The sequence below is a fragment of the Oikopleura dioica genome, chromosome PAR, assembly GCF_907165135.1.
Source record: "Oikopleura dioica chromosome PAR, OKI2018_I68_1.0, whole genome shotgun sequence".
NCBI classification, from domain to species: Eukaryota; Metazoa; Chordata; class Appendicularia; order Copelata; family Oikopleuridae; genus Oikopleura; species Oikopleura dioica.
Genome location: NC_137293.1, coordinates 14,609,795 through 14,629,130, shown reverse-complemented (window position 1 = coordinate 14,629,130; position 19,336 = coordinate 14,609,795). Strand labels below are relative to the sequence as shown.

Here is a 19,336-nt window from a genome sequence, read left to right as displayed (position 1 = left end):
CACAATAAAAGACAATTGTTTGAAACCTCTTGTAAATTTCCGACGAGAGACCAAGAATTCTGGCGGAAAAGATAGATATGATTGGTCTGCACCCAGGTATTGTCGATGCGCTCTTCCCCTCCAATAGTGATGATCCCATTGTCAACTGATAGGCACCCAAGATTAATGAGCTTTTTTGGATGCGCCTGCTCATACGTCCAACCACTAATACCAAGAACTAGCAAGAGTTGTAAAAAAGCTATTTCGACTTAGACTCTTTTAATTTTTTATAAGTTATAACTCAAACTTCAACAGTTGAGGTCATTGGAAATTCGTCGTTGCTTGTCCCTCCACCAATAGCAGTAGGCATGTTGTTATCTAATGCAACGCAGCCATTCCGATGATGATTATTCAAGGTAAAGGCGTTCATTTTTGCCTCTACCCCGTTAAAAATTTCGCATCTTCGATGTGCATCCGTTCCCGCCTCTCCGAAACAAAGCAAAACTTCATTTGGAATAGTAGGTACGGTTACCAACGAGCCAACCCATGAGTCAAAATTATTATTGAGCCTTATAGAAATTTCTTGTACTGAACAGTCAATAATCTTAGCAATCTTAACCCTGTGAAATTTATTGATTCTATTATGATAATTATACACCTTTCTCCAGTCATTAGCACCACCAAAAAGGTAAATCTCCCCATTTAGAAAACCCGTTCCAATATCACCCAAATAATACGGGATCGCTTTATCACTTGACGGAGACTCGTAATAAATTGGGTCTGGAATCGACCATAACCGATTTTCCTTGAATACGTCTGTTAAAAGATCATATGATTTTGTATCGAACGTTTTCGTTTATTGGATAAACTTCATCAGGATACTAAACTTAAGATGAACGAAAAAGAAACAGAGGAAAAAGAATACTTTTATGTTGAGAGAGCAGTGTGAAATTGCTAACTGAGGAAAACAGAAAAACAAGATCAAAAAATGGCTGTTTTTAGTCGAGCGCCAAGGTGGCCCAAAACAGTGCTCGACTAAATCAAAAAGTTTTGAACTGTTTGAAATCAGATTGTTCATTAAGGGAGGGTCGATGCAGTAAAATAAGAAATTGTTCAGCGCTTCTCCTTTGACTCTCATTAGTTAGATTAGTTTGCAGAACATCAAAGTATTTTAAAGCATAGTCATTTTTTGAAAATTTGTATCGAATTTTCGGAGGATTTTTAGAGTGAAAGGACTCTAGAGCAAGTTTCGATTGGGCGATTTTAGTCTTGTATTGACTGGTGAGATTTTTTGTGCTTGGCTCACTAATGTAAGTTTCATAGCTTTTTTGAAAGGTCTTACAAGTGGAAAAATGTTTGAAGATGGAAGAAGACGCATTTTTATTCTGGTTGTTAGAATTAACATGTTCAGTCCAACGAATACCAGCTCTTCGTTTGGACTGACCAATGTATTGCGCTTTACAGTCACATTTCCAGGAATAAATGAGATCACACAAATCGTATTTTTCAGGGACTCTTTTGAGAAATTTGCCTAAGGCTCTTTCGAGTCGTATGGTTTTCCAACTAACGACTAGGCAAAAGAAGGTGTTACTTTTCGGAAGAGTTTTTGAAGACTAAGTCCAATAGAGTAGCATCTTTCACTAGTAAAATCGAGGCACAAGTTGAACTTTTTCACAATTTTAGAATCATCACGTTTCAGTGGCTCGAAATTATTGTTTTTAATTTCATTGATTATACGTTTAATGAGGTGAAACGGGTATGAGTTCTTAAGAAAGCGATCAGTCAATTGTTCAAGAGCAATATTCAACGCATACGGACATGATGTTGTATTATTTCTGCGATAAATTTCGCCTGTAAGCGTTGATATTTTCTGATTAAGAGGAGCGATTCCAGTACGAAAGTTCTGAAGGATATCACTTTTGTTAGCTTTCTCGTAAAAGAATAAGTGATATTGATTGTCATGAAGTTTAATGCATGTATCTAGATAAGGAAGACAGTTGTCTTTCATATCTTCACAGGTCATTTTAATGGACGGATCAAACTTATTTAGACAGTTGAAAATTCGTTTTTTGGCACTAGTTTTGGTTACAAGACAGTAGTCGTCGACGTAACGCCTACAGAAAAGTATATTACCCTTTTTAATTTCAGTAGTAAGAAATTCAGTTTCCAGGCTAGAGATGTAAATATTAGCTACTAGAGGGGCAAGTCTGGAGCCCATGGAGCAACCGAATTTCTGTTTATAGTAGCCTTCTTGAGTGGAAAAAGAAGTAAACTTTTGTAAGACTGAAACAAGAATAGATCGAAAAACATCTTTAGGGGGAAAATAACTAATAGTGCCATCTGGAAGATCTTCCGGGCTAAAATATCGAAGAGGATTTTTATAAAGAATTTCAATAATCACGTCAATAGCTTTAGCATTGTCAATTGATGGATACATTGACACGACATCTGCACTCCAAATAGAATGTTCTGATGTTATTTGAGGTGAGATTTTAGTAAATGCACTTTTAAATTCTTTAGTAGAAGAACAAGAGAATTTAAGCTCAGGAACAATTTTGGAAAGAATGGAGTAGATGTATTTTTCAATATTCGCAGTAATGCTACCAGGCGCACCAATAATTGGGCGTACTGGATGTGGAGCTGGTTTATGAACTTTTAATAATCCAAAGCTCGATTTAACTTTATGATTACATTGAATAGATTTGAAAGTAGAACATGAGAGATACGGTTTTAGGATTTTAATGCTTTCATTAAAATCTGCGATATCTTTTGAAGTAGGGTCACTTTTAATTTTGACGAACTTTGATCGTGGAAATTCTTTGTTCATTTTATCATAATAATCAAACGCATTAACAAAAGCAAGATTTTTACTTTATGTATATCTTTTCGGGTTGACTTCGTTAATAGATCATATGATTTTGTATCGAACGTTTTCGTTTATTGGATAAACTTCATCAGGATACTAAACTTAAGATGAACGAAAAAGAAACAGAGGAAAAAGAATACTTTTATCTTGAGAGAGCACCTTTGGGCCACCTTGGCGCTCGACTAAAAACAGCCATTTTTTGATCTTGTTTTTCTGTTTTCCTCAGTTAGCAATTTCACACTGCTCTCTCAACATAAAAGTATTCTTTTTCCTCTGTTTCTTTTTCGTTCATCTTAAGTTTAGTATCCTGATGAAGTTTATCCAATAAACGAAAACGTTCGATACAAAATCATATGATCTATTAACGAAGTCAACCCGAAAAGATATACGTCTGTTAAAGTCTGGTTATATTTTTCTTGCCTTGAAATGACCATCGCTCGAGATTATATAGCTAAAATTCCCTGTGTTCCGCTGACCGAGCACAGTAATGAATGGTTCGCAATTATAGCCATTTGTACATGGACAACCGTCTGGACAATCCATCATACATGGGCACTGATCTACTTTGCGCATGAATTCATCGTAGCACTCGTTGAAGCAGGGCTTTTCGGCTTTACAAGAATCAATGCATTTTTTCAGCTCTTGACTGTTTTCATGAACACACTGTTTGTAGCTCGGATTCGATATTTCTGGATTTCTACAGTAACAAAGAGGATGATCGCAATCGATACAGCCGTTTTGACAGTCAGCGAAACAAGGACATGAATTCACGCATTCTGAAATCAAAGCCAGCTTTTTCATTCCGATAACTTACCAGAGTAGACAGTCAAGCATTCAGACTCACAAAGAGTATCAGAGCATCCCTCTCGACAGGCTAGAAAAGTAAGTCGACACTGGGTCTCGCAGGCGTCTCCAAGATCTTGGTCTCTAGAAAATTTTTATACTCAAAATTAAATCGCATATTACGGGCAAGTTTCCTCGAAGAAAGACGCTGAAACCACATTGACTCTAAAAATCAAAGATAATTTAGTAGTTTTCATCGATATTTTAAAGAAATGAACCCAGAAAAAGATTCTGCTCCGCCCATGACAGTGTATTTACAGCGTAAATGCTACTGAAATACCATCAGAGTTCAAAATTATGCAACGAACTCAGTAGAATTAATAGTTGCTTTCAACTGACGTCATAAAACCCGTAAGAAATTTATTATTATTATAAAAAGAAGACTTTAATAAGAGTGACTATCACTGCAAGAAGAATAAATGCAAAACAACCATTGGCTATTCTCGAGCAAATTTTCTTTTCTCTTCTTTTGAGATCTTGCTCGTACTTTTCTTTCTTCAAAAGAAAAATTTGCTCGTCCAGCACATCCATTTCTCGCTTGTTTTCTTTGTCCATATTTTCAATTGATTGCATTGCCTTTTGCAATTTTTCAAATCTCTCTTCATATGCATTAATTGTCTTTTTATTCTTTTCGCTCTCAATCGTTATCACTTCAATTTTTTCTTCAAATGAAGAAATTGTCAGTTTTTGAGTTTCATTTTGGTTCTCTAAATCTTCAACTTGCTTAATTAATTGCTCGTTTTTCTGTTTTAATTGGTACTGTTCTTGTTCAAAATCAACAAGTTTCGTTTTGTAGAATTGTAATTTGGCTTCAATCACCATTTCCATCTCTGATTTCGATATTCCTTGAGAAAATTTTGAAGCCGAAACATCTTCCTTCTCGTAAGAAACGTAACTTTCCGAATACTCAGACATTAAAAAAAATTCACTCGATTTTATGAAGCTTGCAAGGATTCTCTTTTTCGTAACTCTGCCTCGAGGGTTGAATCTTCGAACCAATTGAGGTATCTTGTGGAAGAATAGTAGTATTATGCGGCATAATTTATGCCGCATAATTTATGCGAATTGACTTTATCTGTGAACAGTTTCACTATAAATTTAAATGGTAATTCGTGAAAATCCTGGTTGAAATTAAACCGTTTATTCTACATCACTGAAGATGGTTAGGAAAAATTGGATTTATGGTAAAAAATATTTCACTTGATAGCCTACCGAGGCCCTAATGATTATTCAGAACTTAGTTTTAAACTTGATGGCAACATCGAAATTCCTTTGAAACAATACACTCTAATAAGATAATTAGACTCTTTCGAGTCTCCTCTCTATCTTCCCTAAATCAGGTAGGCCAGACTCTAACCGTGAGAGCAATGTATAGAAGCTTGGAGGAAACACCTTCTTATGAAAATAGGAATTTTGAAGAGCATCCCCTTCCTAATTACGATGAGGCAATGAGAACAAAGAATGAGGAATTGCATTTGATTAAATTTGAAAGAAAAGAGCGCAAATTTCTTCAACGACACAAGCCACCAGGAATAAGTGAAAGATTTACGAGTTTAAGTTTTGTTATAATCTCGACCTTATTTGAGAAAAAGTCTTCATGTTTCTGGCACTTATGCTCTGCCCGTTTATTGGAGGCGTCACAATTATTCTCTACAACAGAGCGAAGTCGGCCTATCGGAAAAGATCTCCCAATTACTCTAATCGTAATAATGATTTCATCAACGCTGCAAAAATTTCCATCTGCCTTGGAGTCATTTGTTTCGTTATACCCGGAATTCTGTTTGTGTCTGCTTTTATTTTCTTCTTTTGGTGAATTCCGTTCATCGCACAATGAAAAACTTTTTCATGAAGTTTTATTTTTTAAAAAGATTCAAATAAACGTGGTTCAAAAGATCGAAACGGGCCCAAAGCTTAACAGAAAACTTGGTAAAATTGCAATATTACCGGCTTAATTATTAAATTCCTTCAGCTTAAAAAGTGTTTAGCTTTATCATAATAAATATCACAGCGATTAAACTTGGCGCCATAAAATTTACAGCAGCGTTTATTTCATGACCATTTTCGCATCAAAGTTAAGAAAAAATAAAAAAATAACGAGATTTAAAACATGAATTTTTTCATTATTTTTCTGTTTATTATCGAAACTTCTTGAAAACAGGAAGAAGATGATGCGTTCGAACGCGAGTTTTTGGAGAAAATGAGCAGATTTTCTGGAATAATTTTATTGAAGCTGGAAAAACTGGAATTTCGGAAAGACAATTTTCGAGGATAAAGCCGCGGGATACGCTCAGAAAAACGAAGGTGAAAGAAACGGCGAACGGAACAGATGATCTTTATTTGATTTCATCGGAATATGTCGCAAAAAGGAAATGGTCAAAATAAAGTTAGGGTGAGGGTTAGGGTTAGAGTGAGGGTTTAGGTTTTGGGACTCCCAAATTGGGAGAATCAAATTTTACATCATTGAAAGACGTTTTGACGCTGAAAATCGGCAAGCAAAATCGAAATCAAAATCCAAATCAATCGACGTCATCGGGCACCACGAGCATTTTTTTTTTCATTTAACATTAAATAATAATTTAAAATAAATAATAAATTTATTTAATTTGATTTAATATAATTTATAAAACATTCCAGAAATAAGAAAAAGATCAAAACATTCAACAAAATACTTGCCGAACTTGAAGTCGAAATGGACCCAGTTATAGACATTCAAAAAGTGGGAAGAATGACTGCAATAGAAATACATAAAGAAGACAGAGCGAAGAGTCGAAGTGGATTATTAAAAGCTGTGAATGCATTGATCTTTGATAAAAGCTGATTTTTTTTCTACTTTTGTTTTATACTTATATTAAAATTCGAAACATGCCCGGCTCAAGTGATTTATGTTTTGTTGAAAAAAAATCGTAAAACTTTACATGAGCTCAGCATGCTGATTTTTCTGCTGATGTTCTTTTTTATTACCAATGCCGCGAAAAGACCTCGAGTATCAAGCGCGAAAGTGCTAAAAAAATCAGCTTATGGCTCGAATAAAATGCTTTTTTCGACGTTTCTTCTTTTTTTAGAGATAATTTCAGCGCAAGATCCGATTGTCCAAGAGAATTTTAAAGAGAATGATCTGTGGAGAATTTTTATCAAATTCGAGAGAAAGAATAAGCGTTCTTTTTATTGCAGCATTGAGAGAGCAGCGAATACGATTTATACAAAGTTCCAATATGCGCCGTATAAATTCATCCTCGTTTTCCCAAATAATGATCCTGGCGCTGACCCAGAAAGCTGCATGATTTTCAAGGATTTGAATGAAGAAGATATGCGATCTTGCTTGAATGAAAAGCTAGGGAGCTTTGTCGAAGCGACGAGAAAGAAATACGAGTCTAATTGCGACTGGAATCCGAAGCTAGCTGTCGAAATTCCCGAGTTTGCCATCTTTCCTGAGGACTCTCCGACTGCCTTCTTTTTCATGGATATGTGGAACGCTGCTATTGACGATCTTAATCTGGACAGGACCATCGCAAGATTCGAAGAAGAAAATTATCGAGAGATGATTTTTATCGGCTTCAGAACTAAAGCATGGAAATTTCTGGAAAAAGCAGGACTCACAGAAGACGATCCACACTGTTGTCCCTCAAAATGTAAAAGCACGTGTTCTGAGGTGATGCCGAAACTTGCAAGAGAATTTTATACTCAGATCTTAGGAAAGGTTGAAGAAATTCCAAATAGAAAAAAATTTCTCACAATATTTTTCTTCATCTTTATCAAGAATGCACGCGACAGTGTGCCTCTAAAGCGTATTTAATCGCCCTTGAAAACATGCAATCGAAAGGTCAGGAACTGATGATGGATGAAACAACTTTTGCTGCATTCAATGGCATTTTTTACGATCAAACTTTAGGGATCAATCCAGAAGATTCTGATAGTTTTTACGGCGATGAAAGTGCTCAATCAGCACTTGTTTTATCGCTTCAAAACCTTATTAATCAAAACACAAATCAAGCCCAGATTTTGGACAATATCGACTCCGGAGACAATGAAAATACTATAACGATGGATCTTTGCTTGGAAGAAAACGACGTTGTGACAACGAATATCCCTCTCAAATTCACGAATATTGACAAAGAAGCTGATGTTTTTGAGTTGAGACCATATTTGAACAACTCTTTAAAAATAGATGTTGACGAAAAATACGACAATCTTGTGATAACACTCACCGATGTCAGAGAAAAATGGATGAAAACTAAACTTAAAATGTTTTTAATTTACCTTAAAGACAGAAGAACTGATGACGAGATCGAAGACAGTATCCGTGAAGGTGAAGGCGCTTTAGTAAGGGCCAAAGAAGTGACTATTCTTGCGTATTTAACAAAGCAAGACTGTCTCGCAGCAGAAGAAAAAGCTGAAGCAGGAATTGGGGGAAGACAAGATTTGAGAAACGTCAATTTGCCAATTCTGCACTCGAAAATTTTTTACTACGACGAGGAAATTGCCAATCTCACCCAATTGGAGAAGGACAGAATAAAGACAGAAGAAAAAGATCTGATGAAATATTTCATTGAAAGAGTTACCGATGGAATTCGAGATGCATTTAATGGATTCAAAATCAATGACATCGAATACGCGGGACTCAGAAAGGCAAATCCTGAATATATTGAAAAACCTTACCCATCACCAAAATCACGTGAAGAGAACAAAGATGAAGACTCAGGGTCAGATGAAGGCTCTGGGTCAGGTGACCTGCCAGAAAATGAGAAAAGACCTCCAAGAGAAAGAATTGGACAAGGGCAGATCTCTGATATCGTCCTGACGTTGTATTCTGATAGTGAAACGACAGCATTCAAGGATGTCTTCGAAAATACTATCAGAAAACTTGAAGGATGGATGGATGAGTACATAAAAGAGAACAATATCAGCTACATTCGTGATGAGGACAGGATCAAAAAGAGAATGCTCTCACTCGACCCTTCTATTTCGCCCAGAAACGAAGAGCCAGAGAAGTCAAGAAGCTTCAAAGCCCAAGCAATCAAATTTACAGAGCCTGAATCAAAAGACACATTTGATGGTCTCAAAGATGTTTTGCTCTGTTTAATTCTGTTCTTGATGTTCTTTTGCATTCTTACTTTATACAAGACGTATTCAGTTTTACCTCGTTGGTGGAAGTGGCTAAAGACGGCAGTGTTAGGTCTTGGTCTCTTTCAGTCCTGGAATAAATTGAATGTCGCTATTTCATATGCAACAAGAAGGGATGAAAATAAACTTGGCTAATGTTGCACAAATTATTTGATTAGATTAAATGCTGAAACTATTTCTCATTCTTTTTGACAGTGACGGACTTTTATACCGCCCAGATTCTCTCGTCCGAAACTATTTTCTCAGCGTTCCTTTTTTTCAGTCTCTTCATTCTCTGCCTGAATTGGTTTATCACCTTGTCTTTTGAAGCTAAAGGTGCACCAATTTATGTCATTTTTCCTCTCCAGATGTGCCTGACGATTATTCAATCTCTACTGCTTGACATACCCTTTCTTTTCGTCACTTATTTCTATATGACGAGGTTCAAACCGCCGAATTTTGATATTCGTATTTCAGGAAAAGTCGATTTTGATAGCAGAATCGGTAAAAAGAAACTTTGTCGACTTTATTCAAGCTTATATTGATGTCTTACTGACGGTTTTTCTTGCTCTTGGGATGTTGTTTTCCCAAACGAGGAATTTCAAAGCATTTATCGGAACTTTGGGAAGAGGGAAAATTGGCTCAGAGAGGCGAAAATACAGAAGACGACAAATTTTTCAGGGTTTTCTTGCGATCTTTCCCTTTCTGGTCTTTATTCCAACGATGAAAATTCTGGCAACAGTTAAAACGATGCTCAATGTAGGAAAGGGACTTGATTAGTTGATTTTTTAAAATGGGAACTGGCAATAATCGAGTCCTTGAAAGTCATTAGTCAAATTGAAATCACTGCTTACAACCCGAAGACCACAAGAATCGTTGAAATAAACGAGTTGGGCGATCCAGTCTTTGAATTTAGAAATACGAGTTACGGCAGATCAAAGCAAGAGATCGATTCTTTCGCCGAATTAGTTAGAGCCTCCTTCGACACCGCCAAGTATAAGCCACGGTCAAATAAATGTGTCACTTCAATCGTTGAAAATGATGAAAAGGGCAAAACAGTCTCACTTCCGAATCCGTTTTCTACCGAGTGTCTCAATGTCACGGAATCGACCTATTATGGCTTTTCGCTTCTTGGTGCGATGACAATCTTCAGCTTTCTTCTCTTCCTTGTAAGAAATATCAACATGCGCAGCGGTAATTTTGATTTCTAGAGATTTAGTTGGCCATTTATCATGGATTTCATGGACCGGGAAAACTTCATCCCCATCTGCTGTGGAGACAGAGCTGGAAACAAGCGAACCATTGGCACAAATGTGAATGAAAAAGACATCGAGAATACGTACCGTATTATCGAAAGACTAGGATTTTTCGACGGTTTGATGTATCAAACAAAACCAGGAACGGCTTGAGTTGAAGGCTTTGTCTCAAAGCTATATTTTGAGTTTCGATACTGAGCCGTAAAAAGTCTCGAGAAAACGAGCGGAGAAAAATAAAAAGAATATCGACCAATTCATCGTGGAACGTCTGCGCTACAAAGAACAAGACAAGCTGTTCTGGGAATCGTTCAAAAAAGCAGGCGAAAGGCAAGAAACAATCACAAAAGCACACAAATGGATTCCTTGCCTCCGCCGTACTGTTCCACGATTCAAACCGAGGCCAGAAAAAGAAAAGGCAGAAGAGGAAGAAAAAAACAAAAATATGATTGACGCCGCGATTGGGACCCAATCGAGGGATATTAAGATTATTGAGTTAAAGTATCTTTCCTCAAGGGATGAGATTCAAATTAGTTGGCGAATAATCGATCTGCATTAAATCTGAATCTCTAATAAAGACGCTTCGATTCTGAAAATCCAATTGCAAAGTCCCAATCACCAACTGAAGTCATTGAAATCAGCGGACATACACAGAGAGGAGTGATAGAACGCGCAACCGGAGTTCCAGCATACAATGACACTCTAGCTTATATCAGAATAGGTGACGATCCCGATTTGGATAGATTGAAAGCTGGTCACCTTGATCCGATTATCTTTGAGAAGAAAAAGGTGCATCAAGCGGATGTTATTGGAGCAATGGTGCTAGTTCCCGCTCACGATGATATGTAAAAAAAGCAACGCTGCTTGACTCTACTTTGACTGTAAAAACATGCTGTTTATAATTAAATTTCGCACAAAGTTTATGATTCCGAGTGTCACCCAAAACGAGGAAAAAATGTCCATTTTAAGGGATCCCCCCCTGATTTTTCAAAACTTTGGCACGGGTCTATTTGGCCTATTTATAGATTCCGCGTCGTCTGAGGATCATTTTGATATATTACAGTACCCCTTAACGTAAATGAGTCCCCGAAATTTTGCCCTCAAAAGTTCGAGAAAATGCATATGAATAGCGTGAAAATCGTAAATTTTTTCGATTTTTCAATGTTATCCAACAGAGACAAATAAGGGGTCTGTTGAAAGCTTAGAATGTACTGATTAACATTATTGATTAACATTAACATATTTGGCGCTAGGGAGCAATAAAATACCTAAAAATCGCCAAAAATGGCTTCAAAAGTTTTACAACTAGAAATTTTTTTACACTCATCGGATATTGCTGATTCTACCAGAATATATAGTTTCGGGTCTGATCTTTTGAACTGAGAAAAAATATCACCCCTTGAAAAGACCTAAAAAAAGAAGATACAATTTGAAAATGGCCTAAAATGGCCATTTTTGTCAACCTTAATCACTTTGACGGCTCCTAATGTTTAAGCGAATGTTGACATAGGAAGCTGATTCTACCAGAATTTGTTCCTTAAGAAACGAGCTTTCAAATGAGCTCCTTATCAACCCCATATGAAAAGCCCGAAAAAAGTAGATACGGGTCAAAATTCGGGAAATCGGGGGGTGATCCCTTAATACAGTTTTTTCAGTTTTTCGTCGCCCAAAATACTGCTAAATTATCACGTGAGGGGCGGTGGAACTTCCTTTATTGCAACCCAAGCGTTTACAGTTCACTGCCCCGTTTATTATTCCCCGAGGCTAGCTCACTTTCAATTCAGACTTAGTTTACAATTTGAACGCTTCATATGACCCTGACCAACGGTTTTGACAATTTTTTGATTCCGAGAAAAATTTATTATCTCTAGAACATGAAGTTACATAAGAAAATATTGTAAAAACGATTCAGTTGAACTTTTTATCAAAGAAGGTAAGTTGGAATATTCTAATTCGACAGTTGATTTTTACCATGGTTTCTAAAAAACAAAATTCGATTTCGACGTAAATTTGATTTGTTAATTTGAGGAAGTCAAAGCAGCCTTTCAAATCCCCAGATTAGACAATAAAGAAAAAGAAAGAGTTTCTTCTCAACACTCATCTTTTCCACCATTACCGCTCATTTTTATGAATGGCTCTGAATGATGTCATTGTTCTATTTTTACGGCCCGAAGTTTAGCTAAAATTTCTCTTGAATAAAAAGAGGGGGCATGACCTTGTACCCAGAGAAAGGTGGCAGATATATTTTAAAAGGTAATACCGACAAGGTATAATCATCATTTCATTCATCAAATTTATAGTTGAATGACTAAGATCCTTGTAAAATTTGAAAGACTTTGACGCATAAAATGTGCAGCAAACCGAGAAAAGGCGTGTTTACAGCGCGAATTTGATTAGATATTAATCTCGTTTAAATTTTTCAGCGGACCCGTCTAACCCCTGCTTGAGCTATTCTGAGTCGTTAAAAGACTTGTTTGCGACCTTTAATAAAGCCACTTTACGATTCATAGGAGTAATGTTACGTTTTGTAGGAATAACTTTTTCCAGCCTGAACCTAGTAAAGTAATAAATAAACTGCAAAAACCAGGTCTTCTAGAGTCATTTATAATTTAATTATTCTCAGGAGACTCAGGTGGAACGAGCGAGACCACGTTCCAGTCAAGAGAAGGCCCAACTATGGGGGAAGCCAAAGAGAAGAAACCGAGTTCATTTCGGCACTTGGCCATTTTATTGAAGAAATCGCTGTTGATACAAATAAGGCATCCCTGGGCACTATTCTTTGAAATATTTCTTCCAGGTACGTTCAAACATGTTTTTTCATTAGTTTTTCAGAAATTTTTCAATTAGTTCAATTATTTAGTCCTTTTTGGTTCCCTCCTAATCGTCGCACGTGTTTATGGTGATGTGACGCCTGTCGCGAATATAACTGCCTGGGATACCTTCAATCCGCGCGAGCTCAGCCCAAGAAATGTCATCAACCTCTGTCGTTACGATGAAGAAACGAATCAAACTATTCCCGAAATGGAAATTGCGTATGCACCAGACACACTTTCAGCGAAACAGATCATGGATCAGGTTTTAGCGGAGATTTCATTTGTTCGAGTAAATGGTCATCCTAACCCTAACATCACTGGACTTCCCTACGACCCAGATTATGATCCCGGCGAGGTGATCGTCCGACCTTTTCTTATGTGTCCCGAAACCAACGAGTTTTTTAATTTCACAAATGCTACAACCGAAGATCAAGCTGCTTACATTAGCACATTTCAACGCGTAACATGGAACATAACAGCATATGCTACCGAAGAAGACCTTTCAACCTTCATCAAGACCTCTGAATCCACTGATCAAATCTTTATGGCAGTTACATTTAACGAAGACACTTTTAATGGCGACACTGTTCCTGATACTCTCGACTATAAAATCCGACCGCCGGCAGTTCCAAGAACTGAAGTCTCATCAGATGGGTTCGCGTCGGCGCGTGGTTGGCTCACTGACCTTCTTTACCCTCAAAGGAAAAGGGCAGCTGGACCTCGATCGAAATCGGACGCTACTGGCGGCTCACCGTATTATGGCGCCGAGGGGCTGTTATACTTGCAGTATTTGGTCAACAACGCTTTCAGCAAAGTGAAGAACTCCGCAGAAATCGGACCTGTCGAAATGAAACGATTTCCTTATCCAGAATACACCGAAGATGACCTCATGCTCGCTCTTCAAAGTCAGCTTGCCTTCGTCATCCTGATCACTACTCTTTACCTGTCTTCCGGTACCGCCAAAACCCTCGTTATTGAAAAAGAAACCCGGCTCAAAGAATACATGCTGATGATGGGATTGAAAAGAAACACACTCTGGTCCGCGACTTGGATTTTCTCATTTGGCAAATTCCTCATCACTTGTTTCACCTTCACTTTCGTTTTATTCGTCCCCTTTACCGACAATGGCGCCGTATTTTTGACATCAGATGGGCTCGTTTTCTTTCTCTTCCTTCTTTCATACGGAACGGCTCTCATTTCCCTTGGTTTCTTTATGGGCGCCTTATTCAGTACTTCGACATCTGCTTCCGTGGCCACTGGTGGTGTTACTTTTTTGATGTTCATTCCTTATCGATTCTTGCAAATCAACGGATCAGCGACAAAATACGGTGCAAAGATTATGGCTTCGATTCTCCCTCCTGTCGCCATGGCTCTTGGTCTGGAAACTGTCGGAAATTGGGAAATAGCCGGAGAAGGAGCAACATTCAAAAACTTCTTCACTCCTCTTTCAAGCACAAACCCTCTCAATCTCGGAACGCAAATGTGTATTTTACTTTTCGACACTCTGCTTTTCTTCTTGCTTGGCCTCTACGTCGATACTATTCGACCAGGTCAGTGGGGCATCCCGAAACCGTGGAATTTCTTCTGTCTTCCTTCGTACTGGCGACCATCAAAGAAAAACCAGGTTACCGCAGAAGAAGCAGAAAGCGAAAATCCCCTTGAGCAGAAACTACCAGCTGGCACAAGCAAAGAGTCTGGCTTTAGATTAAGAAATCTGGTCAAAGAATTCGAAGATAAAGGAAAAGACAAGCCCTTCAGAGCGGTGGATAATCTTTCCATTGACGCGTATGAAAACGAGATTACAGTCTTACTTGGTCCAAATGGTGCCGGAAAATCAACAACGATTAACATGATGTCCGGAATGCTCGTGGCTGACACTGGGTCCTGCGAAGTGGGTGGCTTCAACATCACAACGAATCCATGGGCGGCTAGATCAAGTCTGGGTCTTTGTCCTCAGCATGATATTCTTATTGCTGAGCTAACTGTGAACGAACATCTTATCTTCTTCGCTGAAATCAAGGGCTTCACCAACGCTCAAGCTCAAGAGGAAGCAAAAATACTCGTCCAAGACATTCAACTTGGCAAGAAGCAAAAGGTCTACTCAAGCAAGCTTTCTGGTGGAATGAAACGAAAACTGTCAATCGGAATCGCCCTTTGTGGTGGATCCAAACATTTGATTCTTGACGAACCGAGCTCTGGAATTGACGTTAGAGCAAGACGAGAGCTTTGGAAGATTTTGGAGAAATATCGACGAACCCATACAATGCTTTTATCGACTCATTACATGGACGAAGCCGAGCAACTGGCCGATCGAATTATCATCATGGCTCGAGGAAGCGTCAAATGCTCTGGAACTGTTCTTTTCTTGAAAGAAAAACTCGGAACAGGTTATCATCTTACAATGACAATGTCGGAATCGACAGATTTCCCAACACTCGACAAAACTATCCGAAACGTCTGCTCTGGCGCCTATGTCGAGAAAATTTACGGACAAGAATGCGACTTTATTTTGCCATTTGAAGACGTCGAAAAGTTCCCAGAGCTGTTCGAAATTCTGGAGAAATCAAGCGAAAACCTTGGCGTCTCGAGTTTTGGCGTTTCGGTGACGACAATGAACGAGATTTTCTTGAAAATGACAAAAACGAAGGAAGATCTTCAGGCTAAGAAATCCGTCACTTCAGCAGTGGATAACGAAGAAATTCTCAAATCGATGACTGAAAAGATCGACCTATTGACTGGCCCTGCGCTTCGATTCCAGCAATTCCGCGGATCTTTTATCAAATGCATGTTCCACTCTCTTCGAAATATCAAGACGATTCTGACTTCTCTCTTCTTCCCCGCCTTTTTCGTCTCCTTGGCCGTTATCATCATCGGAGTTATTCCGACTATCGGCGAACAGGATCCTATTGATCTTTCTCTGACTCCCTACGAAGGTGGAATCAAAACACCAAACGGCTTCTCCAATGTCATAGTCAGTAACGATGGCTTCCAAACAGGATTAGACAGAACCTTCCCCGACGGAAATAGTGACAAAATCGCGAATATCGATGAAGCCACCCTCTCAGAACACTACGGAAATTTTTCCGAATGGGACGATCACATCGCTGAAATCCAACGAGTTGAGAAGTCGAAATTCGACAATGAGTACCTCATGGCCTTCCATCTGAACAGCACTAACAAAATCGCTCTTTTCAACAACGAAGCTTACCACACGCCTGGAATGGCGATGCACTACATGAGTTTGATCCTCCTCAAGCAGCAAAATGAAAACTTGAACATCAACGCTCAAAATCATCCACTTCCGCCTGATTCGGGAACTTCCGTTTCCCAAGATACAAGTTTCGCAGTGCAAGGATACATCGTCACTTTCTACTGTATCATTGGAATGATGATCATGTACGCGCAGTTCTCCCTGCTTCCGTGCAAAGAGAGGGAACAGGGCGTGAAAGTGATGCAAAAATGTTCTGGCGCTCCTCTTTGGGTGACCTGGCTAGCGAATTACTGCTGGGATATTTTGAATGCACTTCTCCCAAATGTTCTAGGAATGGTTTTTGTTTATACAAATTCTTAGTGAAGAATAACCTTGCTTTATAAATTCAAAATAAAATTATTTTGAGTCACTCATTTTTCAAAAACCAAGTCAAAAACCAATTAAAGTCGTTATAATTCTTCTCATTGGTGCGCAGTTTCTTGAAGGACTTGAGGCATTCTCTGATGCTGCATTCGCCCTATGGTTTGGTACATTCATCACTTCTTTGGCCATCATCCCTTGCGTCTACTGTCTGAGTTTCTTGTTCACGAATCCAGCTAATGCGTCCAACTACATCGGATTCCTCAATTTCGGACTTGGAATCATCACTTTCATCACTTACTCAATCTTGAGCGATTTGGACGACATAAGCGAAGGGACAATTAACCTAATCGACCGACTTTTTTCCATCGCTCCTCAATACTGCTTTGCTCGAATAATCTTCCTTATTTACTACAATGGAAACATCTACAAAGCCTGTGAAGAGAACGAAATCACTAGAACAGCTTGTGAGGAAGCTGGTTTTGTCTATGTCAAAGACGTCTTGACAATAGAAGAAGGCGGAATCGGAGAATATCTTGCTGTTGCCATCGCCTTGATAATCCTCTACTTTGTCTTGCTTTCTTTGATCGAATGGGAGAGCGGCACAAAAACTCTCAGTCGATTCTTCAAAAAAATCATCCCAACAGATCTTTGCAAGCAGTGCTGCGCCGCCTGCTGCTGCAATCAACCTGATGCCACGGATGACCCAGAAGCTGAAATTCAATTCGAAGATGACAGCGACGTCATCGCCATGGCTCAAAAAGTGAACAAGGGAGCAAAAGACCTGACCAAGGATCATTCTCTCGTCGTCGACAGTTTGGAAAAGAACTACGACGGTTTCAGAGCTGTCAAGGGCGTCAGCTTTACCGTCAAGCCAAACAGCTGTTTCGGTCTTCTTGGTCCAAATGGAGCTGGAAAAACTTCTTGTTTCAAAATGCTCACTGGCGAAGAAACTGTTTCAAAAGGATATGCTTATATCAACGGCTTGGAAATCCAAAAAGATCGTTTCGGAAGTCTCAGAGAGTTTGGTTACTGCCCTCAATTTGATGCTCTTCTGCAGCAATTAACTGGCCGAGAGACTCTCTATTTATACGGACGATTGCGAGGTGTGCCTGAGAAAGTTTTGCCAAAGGTAATTTCTGTTTATGCATTCAAAAAATTTCAAATGATTTTAAGATGGTGAATAATCTGATCGAACTTGTGGGAATCAAGCAATACGCGGAACGTCCATCTTCGACCTATTCTGGCGGAAACAAACGAAAACTCTCCGTCGCCATTGCTCTGACTGGTTATCCCCGAGTAACAATTATGGACGAGCCCTCATGTGGCTTGGATCCTGGTGCTAGACGACAATTGTGGAGTGTCATTTTGAGCGTCATGAAAACTGGTGCTTCTGTTTTGCTCACCTCCCATTCTATGGAAGAAACTGCTGCTTTGTGCGATGAACTGGCTATTATGGTCAATGGCCGACTAAGGTAAAAAAAAATTCAATAAAAAGAGCGATTCAGTTGATTTTTTAGATGCATTGGAGGACAACAACATCTCAAATCAAAGTTCGGAAAAGGCGTTGAAATTGAGGTGCAGCTGCCTGAAGGAGGAAATTCTCAAAATGTTTCGAAAGAAATCAACAACAGAATGCCATTCCTAGAAGTGAAAGAAATCAACCAGGTAAGACGATATATTTAAGATTTCTTCAAAATAAATTTTAGTCTTTCATCTCCTTCCGCGCCGAATCTGGAGCCCAACTATCTACTCTCTTCAAAGAGCTTCAAGCTACGAAAAATACCGGTGTCATTGCGGGCTACACGGTCGATCAGCCGACTCTGGAACAAATTTTCATCGATTTAACCGGAATCGAGGAGAAATAGAAAAAGAATTCTCATAGAAATCAATCAAAACGGAAACACGTGTACATTTGCAATATCTCTTCAAGTTCAAAATTTTAATAAAGAGACTATTTATTACGAGCAAAAATAATACGAGAATTTTTGAAGGAGTATTAACAAGTTATTGTTTCTTCAAACATAATAATTCTTTATTTATTAAAATTTATTAAATAATAAAATTTTTGTTCTCTTTTGACATTTAAACTATTTGTTTTGACTCGTTGAGACCCAAAATGTGCGGTGAATTAAAAGTCATTGAATATTGCGAGAAATGAGCCACTGTCAATCAAATTTTCAAAAATAAAATTGAAAAAATGAAGTCGCCAAAGTTTTTCCAAAATTTTTTTATTTTATCGGTGGCATCAACAAGTATCTGTCTGCTGTACATTTTCTCTTACAGTAAGAGCTACGTCGAGTTGATGAAGATTTATGAGAGAGATGGGAATCATGTGAAGCCTGGCTGTGATGATAGGGTTGAAGATTTTGAATTATGTACAGAAGTTTCAATAGTTTTAAATTTTCAATCTTCCGTTAGCCGTTTTTATCCAATGCCACGACTTGTTTTTGTGCGCCGAGAGATCTTCAAGGAAAAAGTCAGAAAAGAAACTTTGAGGGTCGTGTGTTTTAGCTAAATCATTTAATAATTTTAATTTTTGAAGCCTAACCCTACCAGTGATTTTTATACCTTGGCTTGAAATCAATCAAAAAGCATTTTCCTCCAGCGCCATCTGAAGCCCTTTTTTGGCAACCCGGTGGTCGAAATTTCGCATTGGGGAAATATAAAAGTCGATAACGTTGAAATAATTTTCAACAGCATTTTTGTAGCATTCGAAAACTTGGTCTGAGCCTGCATTTTCTTCGTCTTGCATTCCAAACCATTGATCATCAGTGATTCTTTTTAGCAGATTCATTTTGTCTTCAGAGATTCGAGGATCTTCCTTGAACATGTTGTAGAGGAGGGCAAAAAGAGAACCGGAAAAAATGTCCAATAAATTCGGCTTCACTTCGGTCGTAGAATAGAAAGG

The 19,336-nt window shown here is 38.4% G+C and overlaps 1 protein-coding gene across 1 annotated transcript; it reads left to right on the top strand.

Annotated features, from left to right (window-relative positions):
• The first annotated feature begins 11,830 nt into the window (after nucleotides 1-11,830).
• On the top strand, nucleotides 11,831-18,399 carry LOC145702033 (phospholipid-transporting ATPase ABCA3-like). The gene is made up of 7 exons (XM_081779244.1): nucleotides 11,831-11,974; nucleotides 12,665-12,838; nucleotides 12,902-16,424; nucleotides 16,495-17,557; nucleotides 17,602-17,900; nucleotides 17,946-18,093; nucleotides 18,135-18,399. The coding sequence occupies exons 2-7, from the start codon at nucleotides 12,718-12,720 to the stop codon at nucleotides 18,291-18,293; spliced, it is 5,313 nt and encodes a 1,770-aa protein (XP_081635370.1). The 5' UTR covers nucleotides 11,831-11,974; nucleotides 12,665-12,717; the 3' UTR covers nucleotides 18,294-18,399.
• Nucleotides 18,400-19,336: the final 937 nt, after the last annotated feature.

Coding starts and splice junctions, on each gene's coding strand:
- LOC145702033 (XM_081779244.1), top strand. CDS start 12,718: ATGGGGGAAGCCAAAGAGAAGAAACCGAGTTCATTTCGGCACTTGGCC. Junction 12,839..12,901: donor CTTTGAAATATTTCTTCCAG/GTACGTTCAAAC, acceptor TCAATTATTTAG/TCCTTTTTGGTTCCCTCCTA. Junction 17,901..17,945: donor ATGGTCAATGGCCGACTAAG/GTAAAAAAAAAT, acceptor TTGATTTTTTAG/ATGCATTGGAGGACAACAAC.